Source organism: Nannospalax galili, unplaced genomic scaffold (assembly GCF_000622305.1).
Source record: "Nannospalax galili isolate Female #2095 unplaced genomic scaffold, S.galili_v1.0 scaffold158, whole genome shotgun sequence".
NCBI lineage: Eukaryota > Metazoa > Chordata > Mammalia > Rodentia > Spalacidae > Nannospalax > Nannospalax galili.
Window position 1 is genome coordinate 2,695,235 of NW_008345290.1, and position 22,815 is coordinate 2,718,049.

Below are 22,815 nucleotides of genomic sequence, written 5' to 3' on the forward strand. Positions count from 1 at the left end.
GCCTCTCCATTAACAACCCAAAAAAGTAGTAAGGACTCCATTTTCCTTTGTCTTTTCTATTTTTTTCTTTTCCCATTTTCATGCATGTGTGGTTTCATATGCATGTGTGGGTATGCATGTTTGCATGTGTGGGCACACGTGTGGGTGTGAGTCATGTAGAGGCCTGAGGTTGATGTCAGACGTCATCTTCAATAACTCTTCCACTTAATTCATTGAGACAGTGTATCTCAGTCAAACCTAGAGCTTATGGTTAGTCTTTCTAGCCAGCTTGCTCTGGGGATCCCCTCTCTCCAACTTTCAAGGCTGGAATTATAGGCAGTTGCTATCACCACCTAGCACCTACATGGCTTCTGGAGATCCGAACACTGGTCCTCAGACTAAGGAAGCACTAGATCATTTCTCCAGGTTGCATTTGTCTTTTTCATTGATTTACCTCATTCAGTTATGATTGAAGTTATGAAGTTATGATTGTAGTTATGGTTGAATCTACAGTCTGTTCAGGGTGTTCCTGTGGCTAACTTTAAATCACATGTGGGAAGGCACCAATTGCAGAACCTTGTTGACAAGCCACAGAAATCCAAGTGTCCAGGTCTTTAGTTCTCTCCTTGGGATATGATGGAGAACATAATTTGGGGCAGCTGATTATCTCCTACTGATAACACACATTGTTAAATGTTAGAACCTCGTACATTGCTGCCTCTGACAACCTAGCAAATGTTACAAAGAACAAAAAGTACGAACAGATGCCTAAAATGCCTATTTTGAGGTTAACTTTTCTTAGAACCAAAGGGCTTTTCTTAAAAAGCCCCCCAAAGCTTGCAAGTGATTTCTGGTTCCTCTGGTGCTTTGGGTGACTGTGCATGTAGGTTGGAGATGTTCTCCCCTTCTGGTTCTGAACAGTTGGAGTTGATACAGGAGATGGGTAAATTAATGGTGAAGACAGACTGGAAGACATAGCTTTGGCTTGAGCATAAACTGAGCTGCTTTCCCCTAAACTAAAATTACCCACCCAGTCTGGGGCAGGGTAGCTAATAAAAAGGAATGACAAGCCTACTCAAATGGGTTGTGTCTCTGTTTGGAGACAAACTTCTGGAAGAGTGAGCTAGGAGCCTTGCCTTCCTTAAGCAATCTTTTTACTTGTGAAGAAATGGCCTGAAATGAAGCCCCTTCCTAAGAAAGAGGATGTTGTAAGTGAGGAATCTGATGTTTTCTTGAAGTGCTGAAGGTACTCTACTACCTTTTTCTCCCTTCAGTTATCCAGTCTTTTAACACATTTTTTACATTAACTGTCTTTTGGGTTTATAGAGAAATTGAGCACAGAGCTCAGTGTTCCATTTATTTCCTCCTCCAAAATCTTGGACTAGTGTTGTACACTTGTTAGAACTGTTGAGTCAATGTTGTTACATTATTGTTAATAACTAAAGTTCACAGCCCGCATTCGTTTACTGTTTTCCAGTGTTGTGGGTTTTGACAAATGTCTAATGATACATAAGTGCTATTTATAGTATCATGTAGGCTATCATTGCCACATTTTCAGAATGGCATCTTTACCATCTACTAAGTTACCACTAAGTGAAAATCCCTTATATTTCTAGCTTTTGTTTTTTAGACTTAGTTTTATTTTTTGCCATTTGTTTTTATTTTATGAGTGTTTTATCTGCATTTATGTATGTGCACCATGAGTGTACTGGATGTCTTCGGGGGCCAGAAGACAGTGTCATATTCCCTGGAATTGGAATTATAGATGGCTGTGAACTGCCATGTGGGTGCTGAGAACTGAACCCAATTCCTCTGCAAGAATAGCCAGTGGTCTTAACAACTAAACCATCTCTCCAGCCTCTTTAGCTTTATTTCTTTTGTTGTTGTTGTTGTTGTTTTGTTGTTTTGTTTTGGGGGGAGGGGTTGTTTTGGGGGTTTGGGGGAGGGGTTGGTTTTTTTGCTTTATTTCTTAATATTATTTTGTTGTTACTTGGACTTGAGTTTTTTTTTCCATTTGTTTCTTTCTTGCAAATAAGTTAGTGAATTGCCCTTTCATATTTATCATATTTGTGTCTGTCCATGTTAACTGGCTTCATGTAAGTTCTACAAGTAGAAGTTGATTGTCTTTCTGACTGATTTGTTTAAAATTTCCAGAACACGTTTAATAATACTGGTAACAATGATATGTATACCTTGTCTCAAACTGGAGTGCAAATGCATAACTTCTTTCACTGTTATGTACAATATTTGCTGTTGTTTTCTGATGAATGGACTTAATATGCAGGCACGTTTTATTTATTAGTGTAAGGAAATAAGTTTTATATTTTATTACATGTTTTTTTGGTACCATTTGAAGTTTTTTTATACATAAAGCTTTTGTCTTTTAATCTTTCATTAGTAGAATACTTGTTCTAGAACTCCTTGCATTTCTAAAATAATATTTGAGTAATATCTTTCTAGATTCAGTTAAGTATTTCACAGATATGTAAGGAAGTTCCTCAGGAAGGAAAACTAAGGAAAAGTGATCCAAATGGCAGTTGGCACTTTGCAGCTAAAGATGACAGCAAGGAAGCATGATATATAATACAGCAAGGTGATATGCATCAGATGAAATGTAATAAATATGGAAGAATAAACTAAGCCCTACTAAAAATAATCTTAGGGGAGCTTCAACTAAGTCATTGTTTTAGTCTGTTTGCTGTGGCAAAACAGTACCACAAACTATGTAATTTACAAACAGTAGAAGTTTTATTTGCTTCATGGTCTGGATGCTGATAAATTTAAGTTCATGAGTTTAGCATTCAGCAAAAGTCCTCATGTTATCCCTGTGGTGGAGGACTGTAAGGCAAGATGCATGCAGGGAAGACAGGAAATTTGGCCAAACTCAACCTCAAGAACCCACTCCCACAGTATCTAATTCACTCCTGGAATGACAGCTTTAATCCAGTCATGAGGACACTTCTAAAGCCCCCCCCTCCTTTTTTTAAATTGATAGATACATTTTTATTGAACTTTATGGTTTACAATATTTGAGACTTTAAGGAACTTATAAGGGATTACATTTTTCAAAAGTTGAGATCAAGTAAAGAAGTTTTAACTCCTTGAATTTTCCATTTGACTCTTCCCTTATAACAGTAACAAGGTATAATTAGTTACATAAGTTTCAAGGCCAAGGTTTGTTTTGCTTTGCTTTGTTTTTTGCTGCTGCTGCTGCTATCTTTAGCTTTGAAACACTGCTATCTCAATCAGTAGCTACTAATTCCATTTCAAGTATGAGTTTTGCATTTGGTAGAATTTGAGTGTCAGGCTGTCCTTTCATTCTTCCATAAGCCCATTCTGGTTCAGTTTCTAGTCAAGCCTTTTCTCCCTTATAGTCAAGAGTGCTTCATCCCATCTTTTGATAACCTTGCTCACAGCAGCCTTAAAATTTACAGGTTTAGGGAGCTGGAGAGATGACTCAACAGTTAAGAGCACTGATTGTTCTTGCAGAGGACTAGGTTCAGTTCCCAGCACCCACCTGGTGACTAACACTATCTATAACTCCAATTCCAGGGAATCTGACACCCTCTTCTGACTTCTGTGGGCATTGCATGACATGGATGCACTTACGTATAGGCAGGCAATACACTCATACACATTAAAATTATATATATATTGACTTGGGGAGGGGTTCAATTAAAAAATAAGTATCATTTGAGTGCTTTTTATATACTAGGCACTGTGCTTTTAAATGCTACTGTTATGTCAGCTCAGCTTTCTCCCTGCTTAAAGCAATTCAGTGACTACTACTGCTCTCTAACAAAGGGGTCAAGATCTTTATCACAGCATTTGCAAAGCTCCTCCTCATGTACGTTGGAGTCCCTGTCTAGCTCCAGAGAATAGAGCCTCATACTCTTATTCTCTGAGCTTGCTCTATGCATTGAGCTCATAGTTGACAGTGTTGTTCCTCCCTGCAAGAGGAATGCATGACACACGCATTTTCATGTGCACTGCCACCATGCCTGGCTTTTATCTCCCTTTTTTAGAACAGATTTTGTTTATTTTGGTAGCCCTCATCCAGAGTCTCGTCTGATTGGGTTTACCATCATTTAGCCGTCCTAGTTTTTGTTTTGTTTTTTTTTTTTTTCCTTTTTTTTGGCAAGGTGCTAGTTTTTGTTTTGTTTTGTTTTTTTTTCCTTTTTTGTGGCAAGGTCTCTCTGTAGCTGTAGCTGGTCTGGGATTCACTATGTAGACCAGGATGGCCTCCATCTCACAGAGATCCACCTGCCTCTTCCTCCTGAGTTCTGGGATTAAAGGCATGAGCCACCATACCCAGCTTTTACATTTTTAATGTTTCCTAATAATTTATTCCTCTGCAAAAAAAAAAAATATGAACCATGATCCTGAAGAAACTTGGCAGTGTCCTTGGGCAGCTGCTTGTTAGGTAGAGGCTTCACGTCCCTGCAGAACTGCTGCTGTCCTTTTCTCCTGCTGCCAAAGTACCCTCTGAATACCAATCAGAATAGCAGTTAAATTGCAATATGGGGTTTGGAGGAAGCAGTAATGCAAAAATCTGTGCTATTTATGAAAGATTAAAGATTCAGAAGCTGAGAGTGATAAACACAAGAAATACAGGAGGCAATGAGCAGAGGAAATACAAGGAATTTTTTTACCCTTTTAAGCTGAACCAGTCAGCATGTATTATAGAATGTTAGTGGGTTTTGTCTGTTTTATACTTCTCACTCTACAGCTCTAACCTTGTTCTCTAACCTTGGATCTCTCTTTGCGTCATCTGTGGGTATGCTTTATCATTAGTTGATAGTACTGGGTATGAACTAGTCTAAATTCTTGATATCCATCTCTTGTTGAAACCTGTCAGCTTATTGCAGTACTGTTAAATGTACCATTTTAGACACAAATGATTCCTCCACTTCACCCCTACACATAGAATAATAATATCCAGCTGCACATTCATCTTAGGCTAAAAATTACCTGCAGACAAAGATTTCCATTTCTCTAGCTTAAGTAAGCTCATTCTACTTACATATTTTCTATTTCTGGAAATACTTTTTATTTGTTTAGTCCTATGTTTTGTGGAAATTCCAATCGGTAGCCAGAGATTGATTCATTGTGAGAGCTCTCTAATCCAGTATGACTGATTTGCTTGCTATTCTGTTTTCCCTCTCCAGTTCCTGCCTTTCTACCTTTTCCTCTTCTGGCTCCCAGTCAAGTAATTTAACTAGCTGATTTTGATAAGAACTAAATAATTTGATTTTGCTGCTTGGCATATTTTGATGTGGAATACGGGGCTCATTTCCTGTTTCTTTATAAGCATTAGCATCTTACTTGGATTTTTATTCACAAAATAAAATTTAGAGGATTGGAGAGATGGTTTAGTAGTTAAGAGCACTTGCCTTGAAAGCAAGAGGACCCTGAGTTCAAATCCCCAGCACACACATAAAGCTGGGCATGGCCCCATGTATCTGTAACCTAAGCATTGGAGGGCAGAGACTGGCAGGTCCTGGGAGCTCCCTGGCTAGTCAGCCTATCCAAAACAGCAAGCTTCAGATTCATTGCGAGACCCCCATCTCAAAAAATAAGATGGCAGGGCTGGAGTTAAGAGCACTAGCTGCTCTTGCAGAGGACCCAGATTTGGTTCTCAGCACCTACATGGTGGCTAACAACCAGTCAGTACAGATACACTCTTCTGGCTTCTGTGGGCATTGCATGGCATGGGTGCACGTGCACATAGGCAAAATGCTGATAGACATAAGATAAAAATAAATAGATCAAAAAAGAATTGAAAGTGATAGACCAAGACATTTAATATCCTCCTCTGGCCTCTGTACACATTCTTGGACCCACATACCTGTGTGTGCATGCATGCAAATAAATAAATAAATAAATAAATAAATAAATAAATAGGAAATGGTAAGCACTCAAAATTAATAGGGGCAGGAAAGGTGACTCTGGTTAAGAGTACTAGCTGCTCTTCCAAGGGACCTGGGCTCAGTTCCTAGCACCTACATGACAGCTAACAATGGTCCTTAACTTCAGTTCTAGAGGACCCAACACCCCTCTTGGCTTCTGTAGGCATCACACAAGATGGGTACACTTACATACATGCATGCAAACACTCATACACATAAAATAAAAATAAATAGTAATATAGTAAAATACTTGCTATTTAAGGAAATACTTAAAATTAGAAAAAGTATCTGTTAAGCAACTGAACCATTATCCAGATTTATAACACAATTTTTAAAACTCAGAATATGTTGCTTGCCTCACTTAGTAGAGTGGTTATACATTGTAGGCACCAAATTTTTCTGTCAGCCTAACTTTGCATAATATCTTTAGCTTCATTGTAGATATTTTATTTGACAGAAAGGACATTTTACTTTTCCTTAAACATCATCTGCAAGATTTATGGTAACCCTTGAGAGTTTGTAATCTACCTTCTCCCCCTCAAAAATTTTTTTTAGCTGTTTATTGTAGACCTGCCTTCTTTCAGTAGGCTAGAGTGACATTGCTGTTGTCTTGATCAGAAATCACAGCTTAGGACTGGCTGCTGTCCAGTTTTTGTCAGAAGTGTGTTTGAGAGAAGTTATTTATGGCAAGATTGCTGAAGGGACATTTAGTTCATCCTCTCTGTGCATTCTGAATCACATTAGAGCTTTGATGGCTATCTTAGGAAGAGGAGGTTAGGTTTAAATAGAAAATAGATATAAAGCATTGGTAAGCACCTGCTTTGTTATATATACTGCTAAGCTAGGGCTAGTGAGCGCTTTCTTAATACACTTTTTCTTTATTAGAGAACATTATGCGATGTGATCCTCATGGTCCAAGAAAGAAAGATACCTGCTCATCGTGTTGTCCTTGCTGCAGCTAGTCACTTTTTTAACTTAATGTTCACAAGTAAGTATTTTAAGGTAAAAACTTCATTTTTTCTATGAAAATTGAATGGAGTCTAAGTAAAAGTATTTTTCCTAGTTTTTAAAGCAGTTTAGAACTTAAGAACACTAAAGAGATTTAAAGTGATCAGATGATGACTAATCAAAGAGTTTTAAAAAGTCTTTTCATTAGCCCTAAGGGCCCAGGGTTTTCTTCTTGATCTGGGGCAGAAAGACATGGGAACAACTATATCTCATGGTATTATATCTAACAATTTATAACATAAAAGGAGTTGGGGATAGGAAGGGGGGGTGGATACAGCTTTCTGTAGTGTAAAGAACCCTGTATTCTGAGTAAAACCTGGGACCAAGTCCTGGTTCCAGTCCTTAGTATTGTTTTATGAGGCTTGGTGTTTTGAAACAGGATGCTGCTATACTGTAGCCCTGGCTGGCCTGGAACTTGTGATGTAGATCAGTCTGGAAGTTTCAGTGATCCTTCTACAGCATGCCTCCTACATGCTGGGATTACAGGCATGCACCACTATACCTACCTCACTCTTACTGTTTGATTTAATCAAGTTAAATAACATATCTGCCTCAAGTTTTGTCTTTAGTGTTCTGGTTACCTATGAAGATTTCTAGGGAATTAAGAACTTTGTATGTAGTAGATAGCTGTATAGTTTTTCTTCTCAGGTGTTTATTCCAGATACATCAGGGGCATTTTACTCATAACAATGTGAATTGTTACTTTTAGGAATTGGGAAACAACTAGATAAATTTTTATGTCTTTGTTCACTCATACTTCAGTAAGTTCTTAGATTAGTTAAAGGTATATCTCAAATGTGGAGAGTTAATTTTCACTTTCTCTCTTCCAGAGATTTCTGTCTTGTTATCCTTTCCCATATTTAATTGGAATATTCTAGTTTCTCAGTTAAATTCATGGTGGTACTGATGCCATTTATGTTTCTCATCTTCCTGTCAGCTAACATGCTTGAATCTAAGTCCTTTGAAGTAGAACTTAAAGATGCTGAACCGGATATTATTGAACAGCTTGTGGAATTTGCTTATACCGCTAGGTAAGTTAAGAATCATTCTGTTTAGAGGAGTAATGTTGGGACTCTACCACAGCAAAGCATTGTTGTAACAAATTGGTGTTCTCCAGATTCTTCATAACAAAAAACTGTAAAGATGGAGGAGTTAAGACTCCTTTGCCATACTAGAATATATTCTATAGTAGTATTTTGTTTAAATCATTAAAAAATTATGGGGCTGGAGAGATGGCTCAGCAGTTAAGAACACTGGCTGTTCTTGCAGAAGACCCAGATTCAAATCCCAGCACCCACATGGCAGTCCATAACTCCAGTTCCAGGGGATCCAACAGCCTCTTCTGTCTTCCAGGGATATTGCGCAACTCAGATGCACTTACCTACACGCAGGCAATACACTCATACACATAGAAATAATAAAATATTTTTAAAAATTAAATTATGAAATTAATATTCACTTTATTTACAGAATTTCTGTGAATAGCAACAATGTTCAGTCTTTGTTAGATGCAGCAAATCAGTACCAGATTGAACCTGTGAAGAAAATGTGTGTTGATTTTTTGAAAGAGCAAGTTGATGCTTCAAATTGTCTTGGTAAGCAATATAAGATTCCTGGGTCTTTTTTTTTTTTTTTTTTTTAATCTTCATTGTATACTTTAATGAAGAACAAAACCATGGTGATAAGAATCTTCATTTAGGACCTGGAGAGATGACTCAGAGGTTAAGACCTGGCTATTCTTACAGAGGACCTGGGTTCGGTTTCCGGAACGGAACCTGTGGGTACATGACCATTAACATCAGTTTGTAACTCCAGTTCTAAGTTATCCGATGCCCTCTTCTTACCTCTGCCACAACACAGGTGCACTTAAGATACAAGCAAGCAAAGCATTCATACCCATAAAATAAAAATAAATCAAAAAAAAGTTTTTTTGAGAAAATATTGTCTATTGAAATTTTTTTTAGTAATAAAATTTAAGAGGAAATTATAGATACGTATTAGCCTGGGCAACAAGCTCAATAACCACTGTGCCACCGATTTCCAAAGTACAGTATGGCTTTTATGATGAGTGTCCATTTATCAAGGATTACAAATGAAGATGCCATCTGTTAGCAGCAGTGTTATATGAAAAACATGAATGTTTCCTTTCTTGCTGCTTATGATATGTTAAACCTGGTCACAGATGAGAAGACTGAGGTCATGTTTATAGCTTGCCTAAAGCCACATAATCATTACATGAAGGGATTGAAGTTAAAGTCATCTAATGCTTGCTTAATATACAGTGCTGTCTCTCCACTATCAAATATTCTGTTTTGTACTAGAAAACATAAAAACCCTAAATCATAAATTAAGATGCTAATTGATAAACTGCTATAGATCTTCGTTTTGAGCTATTACTAAAGTAAGTAGTTTATACTTGATGAAAGAAGTGGGGAAAGTATGTCAGAGTTTCCTAAAGTTATATGCATTTGTTCCACTATGAGATGATCCTTAGTGGCAATGAGCAAGCACTCAGTTCTTTGTAATTACATTTTCCTACCCATATTGTAATTCAAAGGCTTTAAGGAAAGAAGAGAAGGCTGAAGTTCCAGGACAACAAGGAGAAAAGAGACGTCGAATCAAGAAACTAGAGTGGCCTGGGAGCATAGTCAATGCTAAGATTTCTGACCCAAGGGAAAGATGAGGGGTGCCGATGACTAGAAGGTGAAGGCTGGGGCAGAGGGCTCCGGGAGATGCTTGGACCTCTTCTGTCCCATGTTTCCTAGGCTTCCCTCCCTCAGGGCACTTGGTACTCCTGGGAGCACACTCATACTAAGCCTAAGGAGGAAAAAACTTGGAAAACAGGCAGAAAGGAAGCGGTAATTTCAGGGGAGAATAAAAACCAGGCAAAAGGGATAAAAATGAGGCTGGTCTAGAATCCAGAGAAAGAACTGTATTAGATGGTGCAGGCAAGAGCCATGCAGGTGAACAGACTAAGGTTAGCCATGGGTCAGAATGGTAAAAATATCCCCATATTAGAAAATAAAAAGACTGTCTCTTATCTCTGCAAAAAGAACTCCCTCTGGAATGAGATTTCATTTATACACTATAAATATAGGGCTCCATTCATCAAGCTTTATATCCCTAAGATTTAAAGCTGTTTTCCTTTATATAAATAAATATTTTCACACAGTGTATTTATAGAACATAGTTACTTTAAAAGATATTTTTGGAAGATGAAGACTTAAATGTATTTCCTTAATTCCTTAAGGCACTTTAAATTTTCTGTTGGGATGATTCAACCACAAACAAAAAAGTCTTAAAAAACAGGTAGGAAGTAGAGAGGGGTGGTACAAAGCATAGTGTAGAACCTATGGTTTGTGCTGAGCACATCTTAGCATTTGTGCTTCTAAGATTCTGAAAAGAACATACGAGCTTTTGCCTCTTTTTAGTTTGTTTTTTGTGGTGCTTGAGATTGAACCTAGGACCTTGTACATGCTAGACAAGCACTCTGCTACTGAGCTGACATCATTGTTTATAAAGCTAAGAGGAAGGATAGCCCAGCAAACTAGAAAGGAGCCCAGTCGTGAGCCTAACAGTGATTTAATTAGGCATGATTCTGAGGTGGGAGGATTACCACTAGTTCAAGGTCAGCCTGGGCCACAGATTGAAACCCTGTCTCCAGAAAGAAAAAGAACAGTGGCTTTGAGCCACTTAAAATGCCTCAGTAATTTGTTGGGAGTGGGGGATGGGAGAGTACTGCCTGCTTTCTGGATAGCTCTGAGCATAGGTGCCACTGCCAGCCACTAGAGAGCTCCTGCCTTAGTTTTCACCACCCATTGTTTCTCTGTTGTCTCAAATATCCCAACAATCTGACTTCTACAAGTGGTAAGGCAACCCATAGCTACAGATTGAATTGGGCAAAAAGCAGTCTGACATAATGTTGCACACCTATATACCAGTACTCAGGAGGCAGAGGCAGACTAATTGCTGAGAATTCAAGGCCAGTTTCATCTACATAGCAAGTTCTACGCTAGCCAGGGCTATCTGGTGAGACCTGGTCTCAAAACAACAAGAGAAAACAATCCTAAGAAGTTCAAGGAAACTTAGTAGTTTGAGAGACCCCAAAATCACACCAAACAGACAAAACGAATAGATCCTGAAGACAAATTCAAAATTAGGAAGAGCATGACTGCTTGTCCAGAGGACCTGGGTTTGATTCCCAGCACCACATGGTTGGTGGCTAACAGTCTTTAACTCCAGTTCTAGGGAATCTGATGCCCTCTTCTGGCCTCCTTGGGCTTTGCACAGCACAAGTGCACTTATATACTTGTAAGGCAAAGCACGCGTAAGTTTTTAAATTAGGAAATGGAAAGGAGCTTAAAAAGTAGAAAAGATGTTCTGATTTTCTAGTTTTGACATTTTATCAAATTGAACAACAAAGTGGATACTCCTAAAATTAAACATAAAGTGGGAAACTGCCTCATAATTTTAAAAAACTGCAAAGAAAAGGAAGCCATTATTGAAAGAAGAGACATTAGAGGAAGACAAGGGAACACTAATGTGAAGCAGGCATTCTAGAAGGAATAGATGGAGGGAAAGCGAAAAGTCAAAGAATAGCAGAAGAAAACAAACTTGGACTGAGTTATACTGAGAAAGGAGCCTGACCCATTAACAAAGGTATTCCTCAGATATATGCTAAAGATTGAGAATTTAGGATTAGGATAATGATGATGTTCTGGAACTGGATAGTAATCATGAAATGTATTGTCATAAGTGGTAAATTTTGTTTTGTGTCTTTTACCACAATTAAAAAAAAAAAAAAACCAACATACCCGGGCATGGTGGTGCATGCCTTTTATCCCAGCACTTGGGAGGCAGAGACAGGTGGATATTGTGAGTTCAAGGCCAGCCTGGTCTACATAATAAGCTCCAGGCCACCTGAGGCTGCTGGGAAACCCTGTCTCAAAAAGACCAAAAAAAAACATAGAAATTTACAAGCTATGAGTGTGTTCTGACACACACCTTTGCTCCCAGCACATGGGCAGCTGAAGGCTGGCAGATATCTGTGAGTTCGAGGCCAGCCTTATCTACATAGCAAGCTCCAGGCCAGCCACAGCAAAAGAGTGAGACCCTGTCTCAAAAAATAAGTAAATTAAATAAATAAATAAATAAATAAATAAAAAAAAAAATAGATTACAGAAAAAGACCATTAACTATTTCTTTCCTCTTGTGGTTTGAATATGAAGTGTCTCACAAAATAGCTTTTGTATTAAGATTTGGTCTCCATCTTTGAGATGATTGGATCATGAAAGTGCAAGCTTCACCAAGAGAGGTATACTGGTTGGATTTCTTAGCGATAAGAAAAATAAGCTGACCTTTTCTATAAAAAAGGAATTTATAGAGAGACTATAGATGTATAGAATTGCCTAGGCATCTTAAAAGTCAGGCTTTTAAAAAGTATTTTAATAACACTTATTTAGATTGATATTACAGAATGTTTTATACTGTGATCAGATAATACAAATTGTTCTCATATTCCCTTGGAGTATTTACAAATAATGGTCACCAGCAACAGAAAACCTAGAGTACCTAAGAGAAGTTGCACAGACCCTATCCCCTAAATACAGTGGGATAAGACAAGAAATTGACTACAAACAGGATACCTGTTTCCTCTAACCGCATTTTCAGCACTTGTAAATTTAACTGAAGAGTAATTTATAATGTAGTTTTAAGGAAGTATTCAAAATTAACTTACAGGTAGTACAGAAAACATGGCAATAAGAGCACAGTAGATCAGAATGTAACAAAAGTAGGAGTTTGTTTTGGTTGGTTTGGGATTTTGTTTTTGTTTTTTGTTTTTTGTTTTTTGAGACAGTGTCTCCCTATAGCCCCAACTGACCTGGAACATACTTTGTAGACCAGACTGGCCTCAATCTTATAGAGCTCCACCTGCCTCTGCCTCCCGAGTGTTGTGATTATAGGTGTGCACCATACCCGGCCACCTTAGTCTTGCGCATCCTGCTCAATGAGGTAAGAAAAATTCAGTCTTTAATGAAAGCTAAATAAAACATTCCTTTAGTTATTGTTGTTTTTAAGATTTATTTTACTGTTGTGAGTACCTGCATGCATGTGTGTGTACCACATGCCTTGTGATGCCCTCTGAGGACAAAAGAGGGTGTTAAATCTCCTGGAACTGGAGTTGCAGGCAGTTGTGAGCCACTGTGGGGTTGCTGGGAACCAAACTTTATTTAAATTATTCTAAATCAGTAAAAGAGGTAGAAGTTTTCCAGCTCATTCTTTCTACTAGAATAGGATTGCCTAATGCCAACTTTGAACAAAGAAGGTGTGAGTGAGTGTGTGTGTGTGTGTGTGTGTGTGTGCGTATACAAATGTACATAAAACTTTAGTTTCACATAGAACCCTTTTTTAAAAAAATATTTGTTTTTATTTTTGTGTATGCATGTATTGCCTGCATGTAGGTAAGTACACCCATGTCATGCAATGCCAGTGGAGGACAGAAGAGGTCATCGGTTCCCCTGGAACTGGAGTTCTGGACAGTTGTTAGCTGCCATGTGGGTGCTGGGGGGCTAGAGAGATGGCTCAGTGGTTAAGAACACTGGTTGTTCTTGCAGAACCCTTTTTTAATGCCAGAAAATTTCAAATCCCATAATGAATATATTTTTTAAAGGAATTTGTCCTCTCTGGTGCAAAATACTGCTAGTGGAGGTTAGTGAGTATATGGCAGGAAAGCTAAGAGACCTCTTCAGCTTTGCTGTGAGCTTAAAACTACTATTTAAAGTTTATTAATTAATAATAATACTTTGTGACTTGGTAAGCTTTATTTAGAAATATTACCTTTTAATTATTGTAGTGTCAAGAAATCTCAAAATTTACCAACAAGTTCATAAGTTGCAATGTCAAGAAGTCTCGTAAATTACTAACAAGAGAAATAATTTTAAAATCATAGCAACAGATGATAAAGGTACTTTTGTAATTTTGGTATCCGTGATATTTGAAAAAATGAAAACATCTTAGCTTGTTGGGGTGGCACATGCCTGTAACCCTAGCACTCAAGAGGCTGAGGCAGGAACATTGTGAGTTCAAGGTCAACCTGGACTACATAGTGAGACCTCATTCACAAATAAGTAAAAAATTGAAATAATAAAATCTTAAACCAAAATCTTTCTTAGTAAAGTATCATATCTCTGATGTAAGAAGATAGAAATAGATTCTTTTCATTGTAAACATCCAGAATATCATAACATCAGTCAGTGCATTTTTGCTGAGGAGCCAGAGATGCCAGCTAGCCTGACAGGTTGCTTGACAGCCTGATTAGTGATGATTCTTTATGGCAGAAAAATGAAAGCATCAAAATTCTATGTTGACCTGACGTGGTGGCACCTTGAATCCCAGCACTCAGGAGGCAGAGGCAGACAGTTTGATGTACACAGCCAGTTCCAGGTCAGGTAGGGCTACACAGTGAGACACTGTCTCAAAAAAAAACCTCACAAAACTCAGTATGTTAAAAACAACATATAACTGAAACAGGGAGAAAACAACTCACTAAATCTTAGAAAGGAAGCCTATTGCAAGTTCACACACCAAAATAATCTATAAGAGCTATAAAGAGGGGTTGCCAGACTTTCTGTGAAGGAAGAGGTGGCAAATGTTTTAGGCCCTGTGAGCATTTGTGGATCTTGTTTCCCCACCCATCCTCCTCCCTCCCTCAGACTGCCCCCCCCCCCCCCCCCCCCCCAGACCGCCCCCCCCCCCCCGCAAAACCTTTAGAAGTAAAAAATGAAAATACCAACTAGCCCCGTAGGGTGGCACACAAACATGTGGACTGGATTTGGCTTATGGACAGTGTTTTGTTTCCTTACATGGAACATAAAAAACTCCTTCCAAAACAAAAAATAGGGGAGGCAAAACAAAACTAGGGAAAAACTGAATGGGAAATATACAAAGCTTGTATGAAAAAATTGTTTATTTATATTGAAGAATGTAACAAAACTTCGGTGTCATAAATAAGCTTTCAGTGGAATGAACTTGAAATGTCAAGTTCTTTTTTAATTACACTCTGTGCGTGCATGCCTGTGTGTATGCGTGCGTACGTGCATGCATGTGATGCGTGTGTGTGAGAGAGAGAGAGAGAGAGAGCGCCCGCCTATGGAAGTCAGAAAACAACTTGGAGTTGGCTCCCTCCTTTCACCATGTTGGTTTCAGGGATCAGGCTTGGTGGCAAATGCCCTTACTGATGAGTCATCTCACCAGCCCAGTGTCAGCAAGTTTTTAAGTGGACCTCTTAGTCCATGTAGCAGAAGTCAGTTGTCCCCCAGAGCACTCCAAAAGTTCATGGAATAGTCATAAAAATCATCACACAATCTTTAAGTAGAATGTGATACTTACTTGTTAAACATCTTAACATAAATTAAAACAACCAAGAAAAGTTTGGTGATCCATTGATATTGTCTTATTACTGTCAGGCATAAGAGAGTCTAATATTGGCATAAGAATAGATTATTGGAACAGAAAAGGACCCAAGTTTATGAAATTCACTTAAGTTTCTTGAAATCCTTCTTTATCCCTTCTCATCCTCTTCCCCACACACACTATTTTGATTTTGATAAGGGTCTTGCTTTATAGCCCAGTCTGTTCTTGAACTTGGGATTTTCCAGCATTATCTTCACAAGTACTAGAACATATATATTTTTTCTAAAAGCAATTTCTGGTTTTATTTTGTTTTGTTTTGTTTTCTTCCTCTCTGTTTAGGTATAAGTGTACTTGCAGAGTGTCTGGACTGTCCTGAATTGAAAGCAACAGCAGATGACTTTATTCATCAGCATTTTACTGAAGTTTACAAAACTGATGAATTTCTACAGCTTGATGTCAAACGAGTGACACATCTTCTCAGCCAGGACACCCTGACTGTGAGAGCAGAGGATCAGGTAACTATTGCCTGGTTGCATTTTTTTGGTAATAAAAATTTCTTCATAGATTCCTTATACCTGATGTTTGGATATATGACAAGGAAAAGTCTAGTATTAGGAGAGGATAGGTTTTTTTTCTTTTTGTTTGTGTTTCTGTTTTTTGAAGCAGGGTGTCCCTGTAGCCCCAGCTAACCTGAAACTCACTGGCTTCAAACAGAGATCTGCCTGTCTCTGTATCCCCAAATGCTGGGGTTAAAGGTGTATGCCACCACACCCAGCAGAATACTGGAAGCCTATGTCACCTTATGTGGTATGGGGGACTTTGAAGGTGTGACTAAGATGAGAATCTTAAAATAAGAGGATTATTCAGGTGAGTCCAATAATATAAGAATCCTTAAATGTGGAGAAGAGCTACAACAAGCAAAAGAGTTGACCAGCCATTGCTGGTTGGAGGGTGGAGGGAGGACCACAGTGTAGGCAGATGGTAGAAACTGAAAAAGGTATGGAAATTGTTTATCCTATGGGGCCTCCAGGCCAAAGTGCCATATTGTGGCACTTTGATTTTTAGCCCAGTATGACCTGTTTTATACTGCGTTTTCCAGAGCCATCAGTTTAAGTGTTAGAAGTATAAATTGGCCAAAGACATTTGGGAGCAGAGTATGGAAGCACATTAATATGCAGTCTTACCCAATCCTTATTTTAACCACACTTCTCTGTATTTTAAGTCACTGTGATAGCAGCAATAGGAAATGAGTGTATTGGTATAAGATCACATGCCTTGAGTTGCTATTTTCTAAAAATGTTTACATTAAGCTATGTTCTTTTCCTCTGTGTTGCTCATGACCTAGAATTTCTAAGTTGACAGGTTGAACTTTGAGGCTCTCACAAGGTAAAAAGAAAAACCTCAGTTTCATGATAGGCACAGTGGTATGCCTGAAGTTCCAACTACCCAGGAAGCTAAAATGGAAGAACCATTTGAGCCAAGATGTTAAGACTAGTCACAATATGTGACCCTATCTCAAAAAGGGAAGATTAAAAGATCAGTTCTACCATCTGAATTAACTGAATTCTATGCAACTAAAGAAAAAGTAACTTGAGGCTAGAGAAAGGCTCAGCAGTTAGGAACACTTGACTGTTCTTGCAGAGGACCCACATGGTAGCTCACAGCCTTCTGTAACTTCAGTTCCAAGGAATCTGAATGGCCTCTACAGGCACTGTATGTTCATGGTGCACTTATATACATGCAGTCAAAACATAAACATAAAATGAAAATAAATCCGAAAAAGTGACTTTATGCTGGAAAATCTGACAAATATTGGCTGGTGGTGGTCATCAGTGATGTCATATCGATTGCATGCACACTTAATGTAATAAAATGGCATATCCTCCAAACATATTGATAGTTTAATGACATCAAACTGAAATTGAGGGACATGATGAAAAATACCCGACCAGAGCTCAAAACTGTTAAGGTTATCAGAAACAAGGGAAATCTAAGAAACTTCCATAGTCTAAAAGAAGCCTTAGGTGATTTAATGATTTAAGTATAATATGGCATCCTTTATGGGATTGTCTGACTGAAAAGACTATTAGATAAAAACTCAAGAAATATAAAAATAGTGTGGCTATTAGTTAATGCAACAGTATTGGTTCATTGAGGTGACAGGTAATCTACAGTAACTGGGTACCAAGAAGATAGGAGCTCTGTACTCCTGGCAGTTTTTCTCTAAATCTCTTCTACACACAGGATCTTAGCTAAAAAGCCAAGAAGTTATCTAAACATGTTCAAAAATAAAGAGGCTCTTTTTTAAAATTTCAATTCCCATAATTTTTTAATTAGCTCAAACAGGTTTAGTAGGTGAGTGTGTATATATGAAATGTTTATAGTGTATTTAATGATTTATAAATTATATTAATGAACTTGAACTTGTTCCATGCCATTAAATGAATAGTTATTTTGTATTAAGTATAGAATTTCTGTATCTTAAAATTTCTAGAAGCAGATAAATCTGTTAGTTTACAGTATAGAAATATGAGATTGACATAAGGTAACCTTTGCATCTCCTGGGATGGAGGCCCTCTTGAGAAACACGTTTCTGGTACTGAGTATACATTTCAACTATCACTGGACAATAGACTTATTTCAGTATCATGTGTCTCCTGAGACAGAAACTGTGTTTTGCTTATTTAAATCAAAAATTGGGGGACTCAAAAGCTGGTTTCAGGGGTTAAAAGTACTTGCCAATCTTCCAGAGGACTTGAGTTTAGTTCCCAGCATTCACATCAGGTGATTCACAACTCCAGGTGGGATCCCGTGCCCTCTTCTCTACTCTAAGGGGAAACATAAATCTTTTTTTTTTAAAAAGAAAAATTACAATTTAGCAACCTCCATGTCATTATATGTATTAGTAGTTGCTTATAGAAGGTATTTTGTTCATAAGGCTACTAAAGTAGTGTATAAACTATTTAGAGTATAGTCAGGTGTTTATGAAAACAAATATTTGGACAACATACTAAGAATAAGTGTCTCCTTACAGGGTTCTCCTTCAATGTGAGAGTGAAAATAGGTATTTGGAATGTTGCTGCCATCTAAGAATTTAACTATGCTGTTTTTCCCTCTTAGGTTTATGATGCTGCAGTGAGGTGGTTGAAATATGATGAGCCTAATCGCCAGCCGTTCATGGTTGACATCCTGGCTAAAGTCAGATTTCCTCTTATATCAAAGAATTTCTTAAGTAAAACAGTTCAAGCTGAACCACTTATTCAAGACAATCCTGAATGCCTTAAGATGGTGATAAGTAAGTTGTTTTATCCATTTATATCTTGATCATGTGACCATTTCTCATGGACTAAAATCCCATTCAAATGGATCAGACTCATTAGCCAGGGAAAAACTTCAGTACTTTTGTCTTCCTGGACAGTTTAATCCCTTGGGTTCTCAGTTCCCTGGAAAGGATTAGCCTCAGCCCTTATTTTATAGGAACTTAAGTGTCAGGAGGTAAAGATTACTTGGACTTTTTCTGCTTTTGTACACAATAGCTTCCATGCTCTTTGTAGAATTTGCTGTTTTATTAACTAAATAGTATCTTAGTTTGGTTTTTTTTTTTTCTTTTTGGTCTTCTTGAGACAGGGTGTCTCTCAGCTGCCTGGGTTCACTATGGAGATTAGGCTGGCCTTGAGGTCACAGAGATCTGCCTGCCTCTGCCTCCCGAGTGCTGGGACTAAAGATGTGCACCACCAAGTCCAGCACATTTTTTTTTTCTTAAACAGATTTTTTTTGTCTGGAACTAATAATTGCCAATTTTTTTATTTTCATGCCTGATGTGCAGTTGTCCTGGGAAGCCCTTTTCTTCTGTATTCAGTCTATTCTTTTAGGGATCCTAGGTTTCCCCCTTTGTTCGTGTGTGTGTGTGTGTGTGTGTGTGTGTGTGTGTGTGTGTGTGTGTGTGTGTTTTGAGAGAAACTTTCTCTATGAAGCCCTGGCTGGCCTGAAACTCCTGCCTTAGTTTCCTGTGTGCTGAGATTACAGATGTGCTCTACCGTATTTTGCTCCCCCTTTTTAAATTCTATTTGATGAGACACATCTTCTAAAAGGTTCCTGATACAGAGCATATGGTTGGTAAATAATGTTCATTTCACTATAAAACATTGAAGGCTAATTAAACTGGATATAAAATTATGTTGAGCCGGGCGTGGTGGCGCACACCTTTAATCCCAGCACTCGGGAGGCAGAGGCAGGCAGATCTCGGTTCTCTGTGAGTTCAAGGCCAGCCTGGTCTACATAGTGAGTTCCAGGACAGCTGGGACTACAGGGGAGACCCTGTCTCAAAAAGACCAAAAAAAAAAAAAAAAATGTTGAAAACAATTTTTCAGTTGGACATTAGAAGGTTTGCTCCATCACCTTCAGGCTACTAATGGTAAGCTTTAAGAATGCTAGTGTCAATCGGATTCTACTTTTTTATCCTCATATAAATATTTAATTTTTTAATTTAATCCCAATATTTTGAAAGTTTATAGTATTATGTGTACATGTTTTTTTTAAAAATCAAGTTGAGCATTTTCTCTCCTTAGCCAGAGATCTTCAGTTTTATACAGATTTCTCAGTTAATTACTAATACTGTGGCTCTTCAGCCATTGGTTAGCCATCTGATCTTCCTCTCTCCTAGTTCTATCACTGTCTTGGTCCTCTTCTAAGAATTAATCTTTTAATCTTGATTTTTTTCTTTTAAATCTTTTATTTCAGCTGTTTTTTGAGTTTCTGCTTATTTATTAATTTCTTATTTGATGACTGGAATACCCTTATTGCTCTGAAGTAGTCATTTTAGTGCCGTTGAATTTTCTATGTTGCCTGTATTTTCTGTTTTATCTTTGAGTATTGTTTTCCTATTTTTATTTTTAGAAGCTTTTCTTAAATGTGTGACTTTACGTGTGAATCAAGTAAGAGTTATTAAAACAAGTATATCAGACTGCATGGGAGCAAGCTTCTCAGTTTGGGGACTCTTACAACCCTATGCTCAAAACAGTTTGACTATATCCAGTCCGAAAAGTGAAAAGTATGGCTTTAAGTTGTATTTCTCTTAAATAGAGTAGTCAAGCATGTTTTTATATGCTTGATAATCGTATTCCTATGAACTGTGTACAGGTACTGTGCTGGATGGCTTTAGTGTCAGCTTGACACTGGGTTGAGGGAGCCTCAATTGGGGAATTGCTTCCATTGAACCAGCCTGTGGCTATGTCTGTGGGGAATTTTCTTGATTGTTGAGTAATGTGGGAGGGCCCAGCCCACTGTGGGTGGTGCCACCCCTGGGCAGGTGGGCCGATGTTGTTTAAGAAAGCAGGTTGAGCATGGGCCTGTGCTACAGCTCCTGCCTCCAGGTTCCTGCCCTGAGTTCCTGCCTTGGGCTCCCTATGACCTGGGAGATGTAAGATAAATAAACTCTTTCCTTCCCAAGTTGGTATTGGTCAGAGTATTTTGTCACAGCAATGAAGAAACAAACTAGGACAGGTACTTCATCTAATTTTTTGTCAAGTTGCTGGACTTACCCTTATTACTAGGGTATCTTTGTGGTTTTATTTTCTGTTATAAATATTTTCCTAGTTTGTCACTATATTTTGATTTCTTTTAGGGGGGACAGAGTCACACAGTTGGTTGAACATTTTTTGTGACTCCTATTTTTAAGCTTCCCCATTCTAGTCCTTTTTTAAAAACCTGGTTTTTTAGTGCATTTATGAGATTTTTTAAAAATACGTATATATTCCAGTTTGTATTGAGACTAAAATAGGGGTACAGACTAGATAGGAGTACAGTTTTTTTTCTTACATTGTCTTAACGTTGATAGACAATCCATTTTCTCCATATTGATTTAAAGTTAACTTTTTGATTAAGTGGCTCTTTACCAATTAAGGAAGTGCTAAAGGAAAAGGTGCCAGGTAGATAATAGTTCTGAATCCTTATTGCATCTGAAAGTCATCTAAGATAGTCCTTCTCAAAATTTTAGGTACATCTGAGTTACCTTGGGATTTTGCTATGTACATATATGATTTGGTATAGGTCTTGGGCAGTAGGATTCTAACAAACTCCCAAATTCTGAAGCCACTACTATTTGAATCACATTTAAATGATGAGTAAAAAGGAGCCCTTTAACAAACCAATGGCCTGCTGCCTCCACTAGAGATTTTAATTGGTATGTAGGAGAACCTACAGTCAAGTGCAGAGATTTCTCAGGTGATTGTAATATACAGTTAAAGTGAGCACTGGAGCTAGGCATGGGAACGCACACCTTTATTCCCAGCAGTCAGGAGGCAGAGGCAGGCAGATTTCTGTGAGATCAAGGCTAGCCTGGTCTGTGTAGCAGGTTCCAGACTAGTGGGGGCTACAGGGAAGCCCTATCTCAGATAAATTATAAATAAATAGCTAGCAAAAACTGAGAACTGGTAGTAGTGGCACACACTTGTAATCCCAGCACCTGGGAGGCGTGGAGGTCGAGAATCAGTAGATTAAGAGATCTGGATTTCACTGATTATTATTTTGGCAATTAGTCTTGAGGAGTCATTGATATGTAGTAAGTGGGTGATGCAGTCTTAGAATAATGAATTGATTAGGTTGAAGGTCTTTATACAGTATTTCTCCTCTATCTTTCCCCTCACTCTTTTGAACACTATAGGAAGATGATTTAAAAAGATTTTTAAGTTACAGGAGGAAAAAAATGCACTATTATGTATGAGTCTTTCCCTTTTCAAAGCATTGTGTTAGTACCTGAAGTTCTTGAAGACTTCCTACTTACTTTTGTACAGGTGGAATGAGATACCACCTGCTATCTCCAGAGGATCGAGAAGAGCTTGCAGGTGGCACAAGGCCTAGAAGAAAGAAACATGATTACCGCATCGCCCTGTTTGGAGGCTCCCAGCCACAGTCTTGTAGATATTTTAACCCAAAGGTAACTAATTTTAGTTTCATTTTGTTTTTTTAAAGAACTGAACACATATAGACACATATCCTGTGTAGTAAGTAGTAATTCATTCCCTCAGTGGTGTTAGTTTTTGCTGTTCTTTCTCATACCTTATGAGATACCTAAAGTTTGTTTTACAGGGAAGAAAATGGAGAATTAAATTTCAGATTTCCCCATTACTGCTCTAGAGTGCTGTAAAAAAGTAACCACTACAAAAGAAACAGTAAGCCAGTTCTCCTAACTGGGTTAGCAAGTCCTTGCATTCATTCTAATTCCTTCTTTTCATTAGGTGCTATTTTCAATGAAAATCTGTTTCTTGGGATTACTTATGTTTTCTTTATCATTTATTATATATATAGATAATTTGGAAAATGTAAAGTCACAAAAAAACAAAAATATTACATTTCTTAAAAGTTTGTTTTTTTTTTTTAGTCGGGGGTGGTGGCACATGCCTTTAATCCCAGCACTCGGGAGGCGGAGGCAGAGGCAGGCTGATCTCTGTAAGTTCAAGGCCAGCCTGGTCTACAAAGTGAGTTCCAGGACAACTGGGGCTACAGAGAG

At 38.0% G+C, this 22,815-nt stretch overlaps 1 protein-coding gene across 2 annotated transcripts in view; it reads left to right on the forward strand.

The window, feature by feature from the left end:
• Positions 1-22,815, forward strand: part of Klhl7 (kelch like family member 7) — a 73,322-nt gene that overhangs the window by 20,983 nt on the left and 29,524 nt on the right. For both annotated transcript variants that reach the window (XM_008841461.3, XM_008841462.3), the window contains exons 2-7: positions 6,774-6,876; positions 7,834-7,927; positions 8,367-8,491; positions 15,648-15,823; positions 18,429-18,603; positions 22,100-22,242. In XM_008841461.3, the coding sequence (XP_008839683.1) occupies positions 6,774-6,876; positions 7,834-7,927; positions 8,367-8,491; positions 15,648-15,823; positions 18,429-18,603; positions 22,100-22,242 (816 nt within the window). The remainder of the gene's footprint in view (positions 1-6,773; positions 6,877-7,833; positions 7,928-8,366; positions 8,492-15,647; positions 15,824-18,428; positions 18,604-22,099; positions 22,243-22,815) is intronic.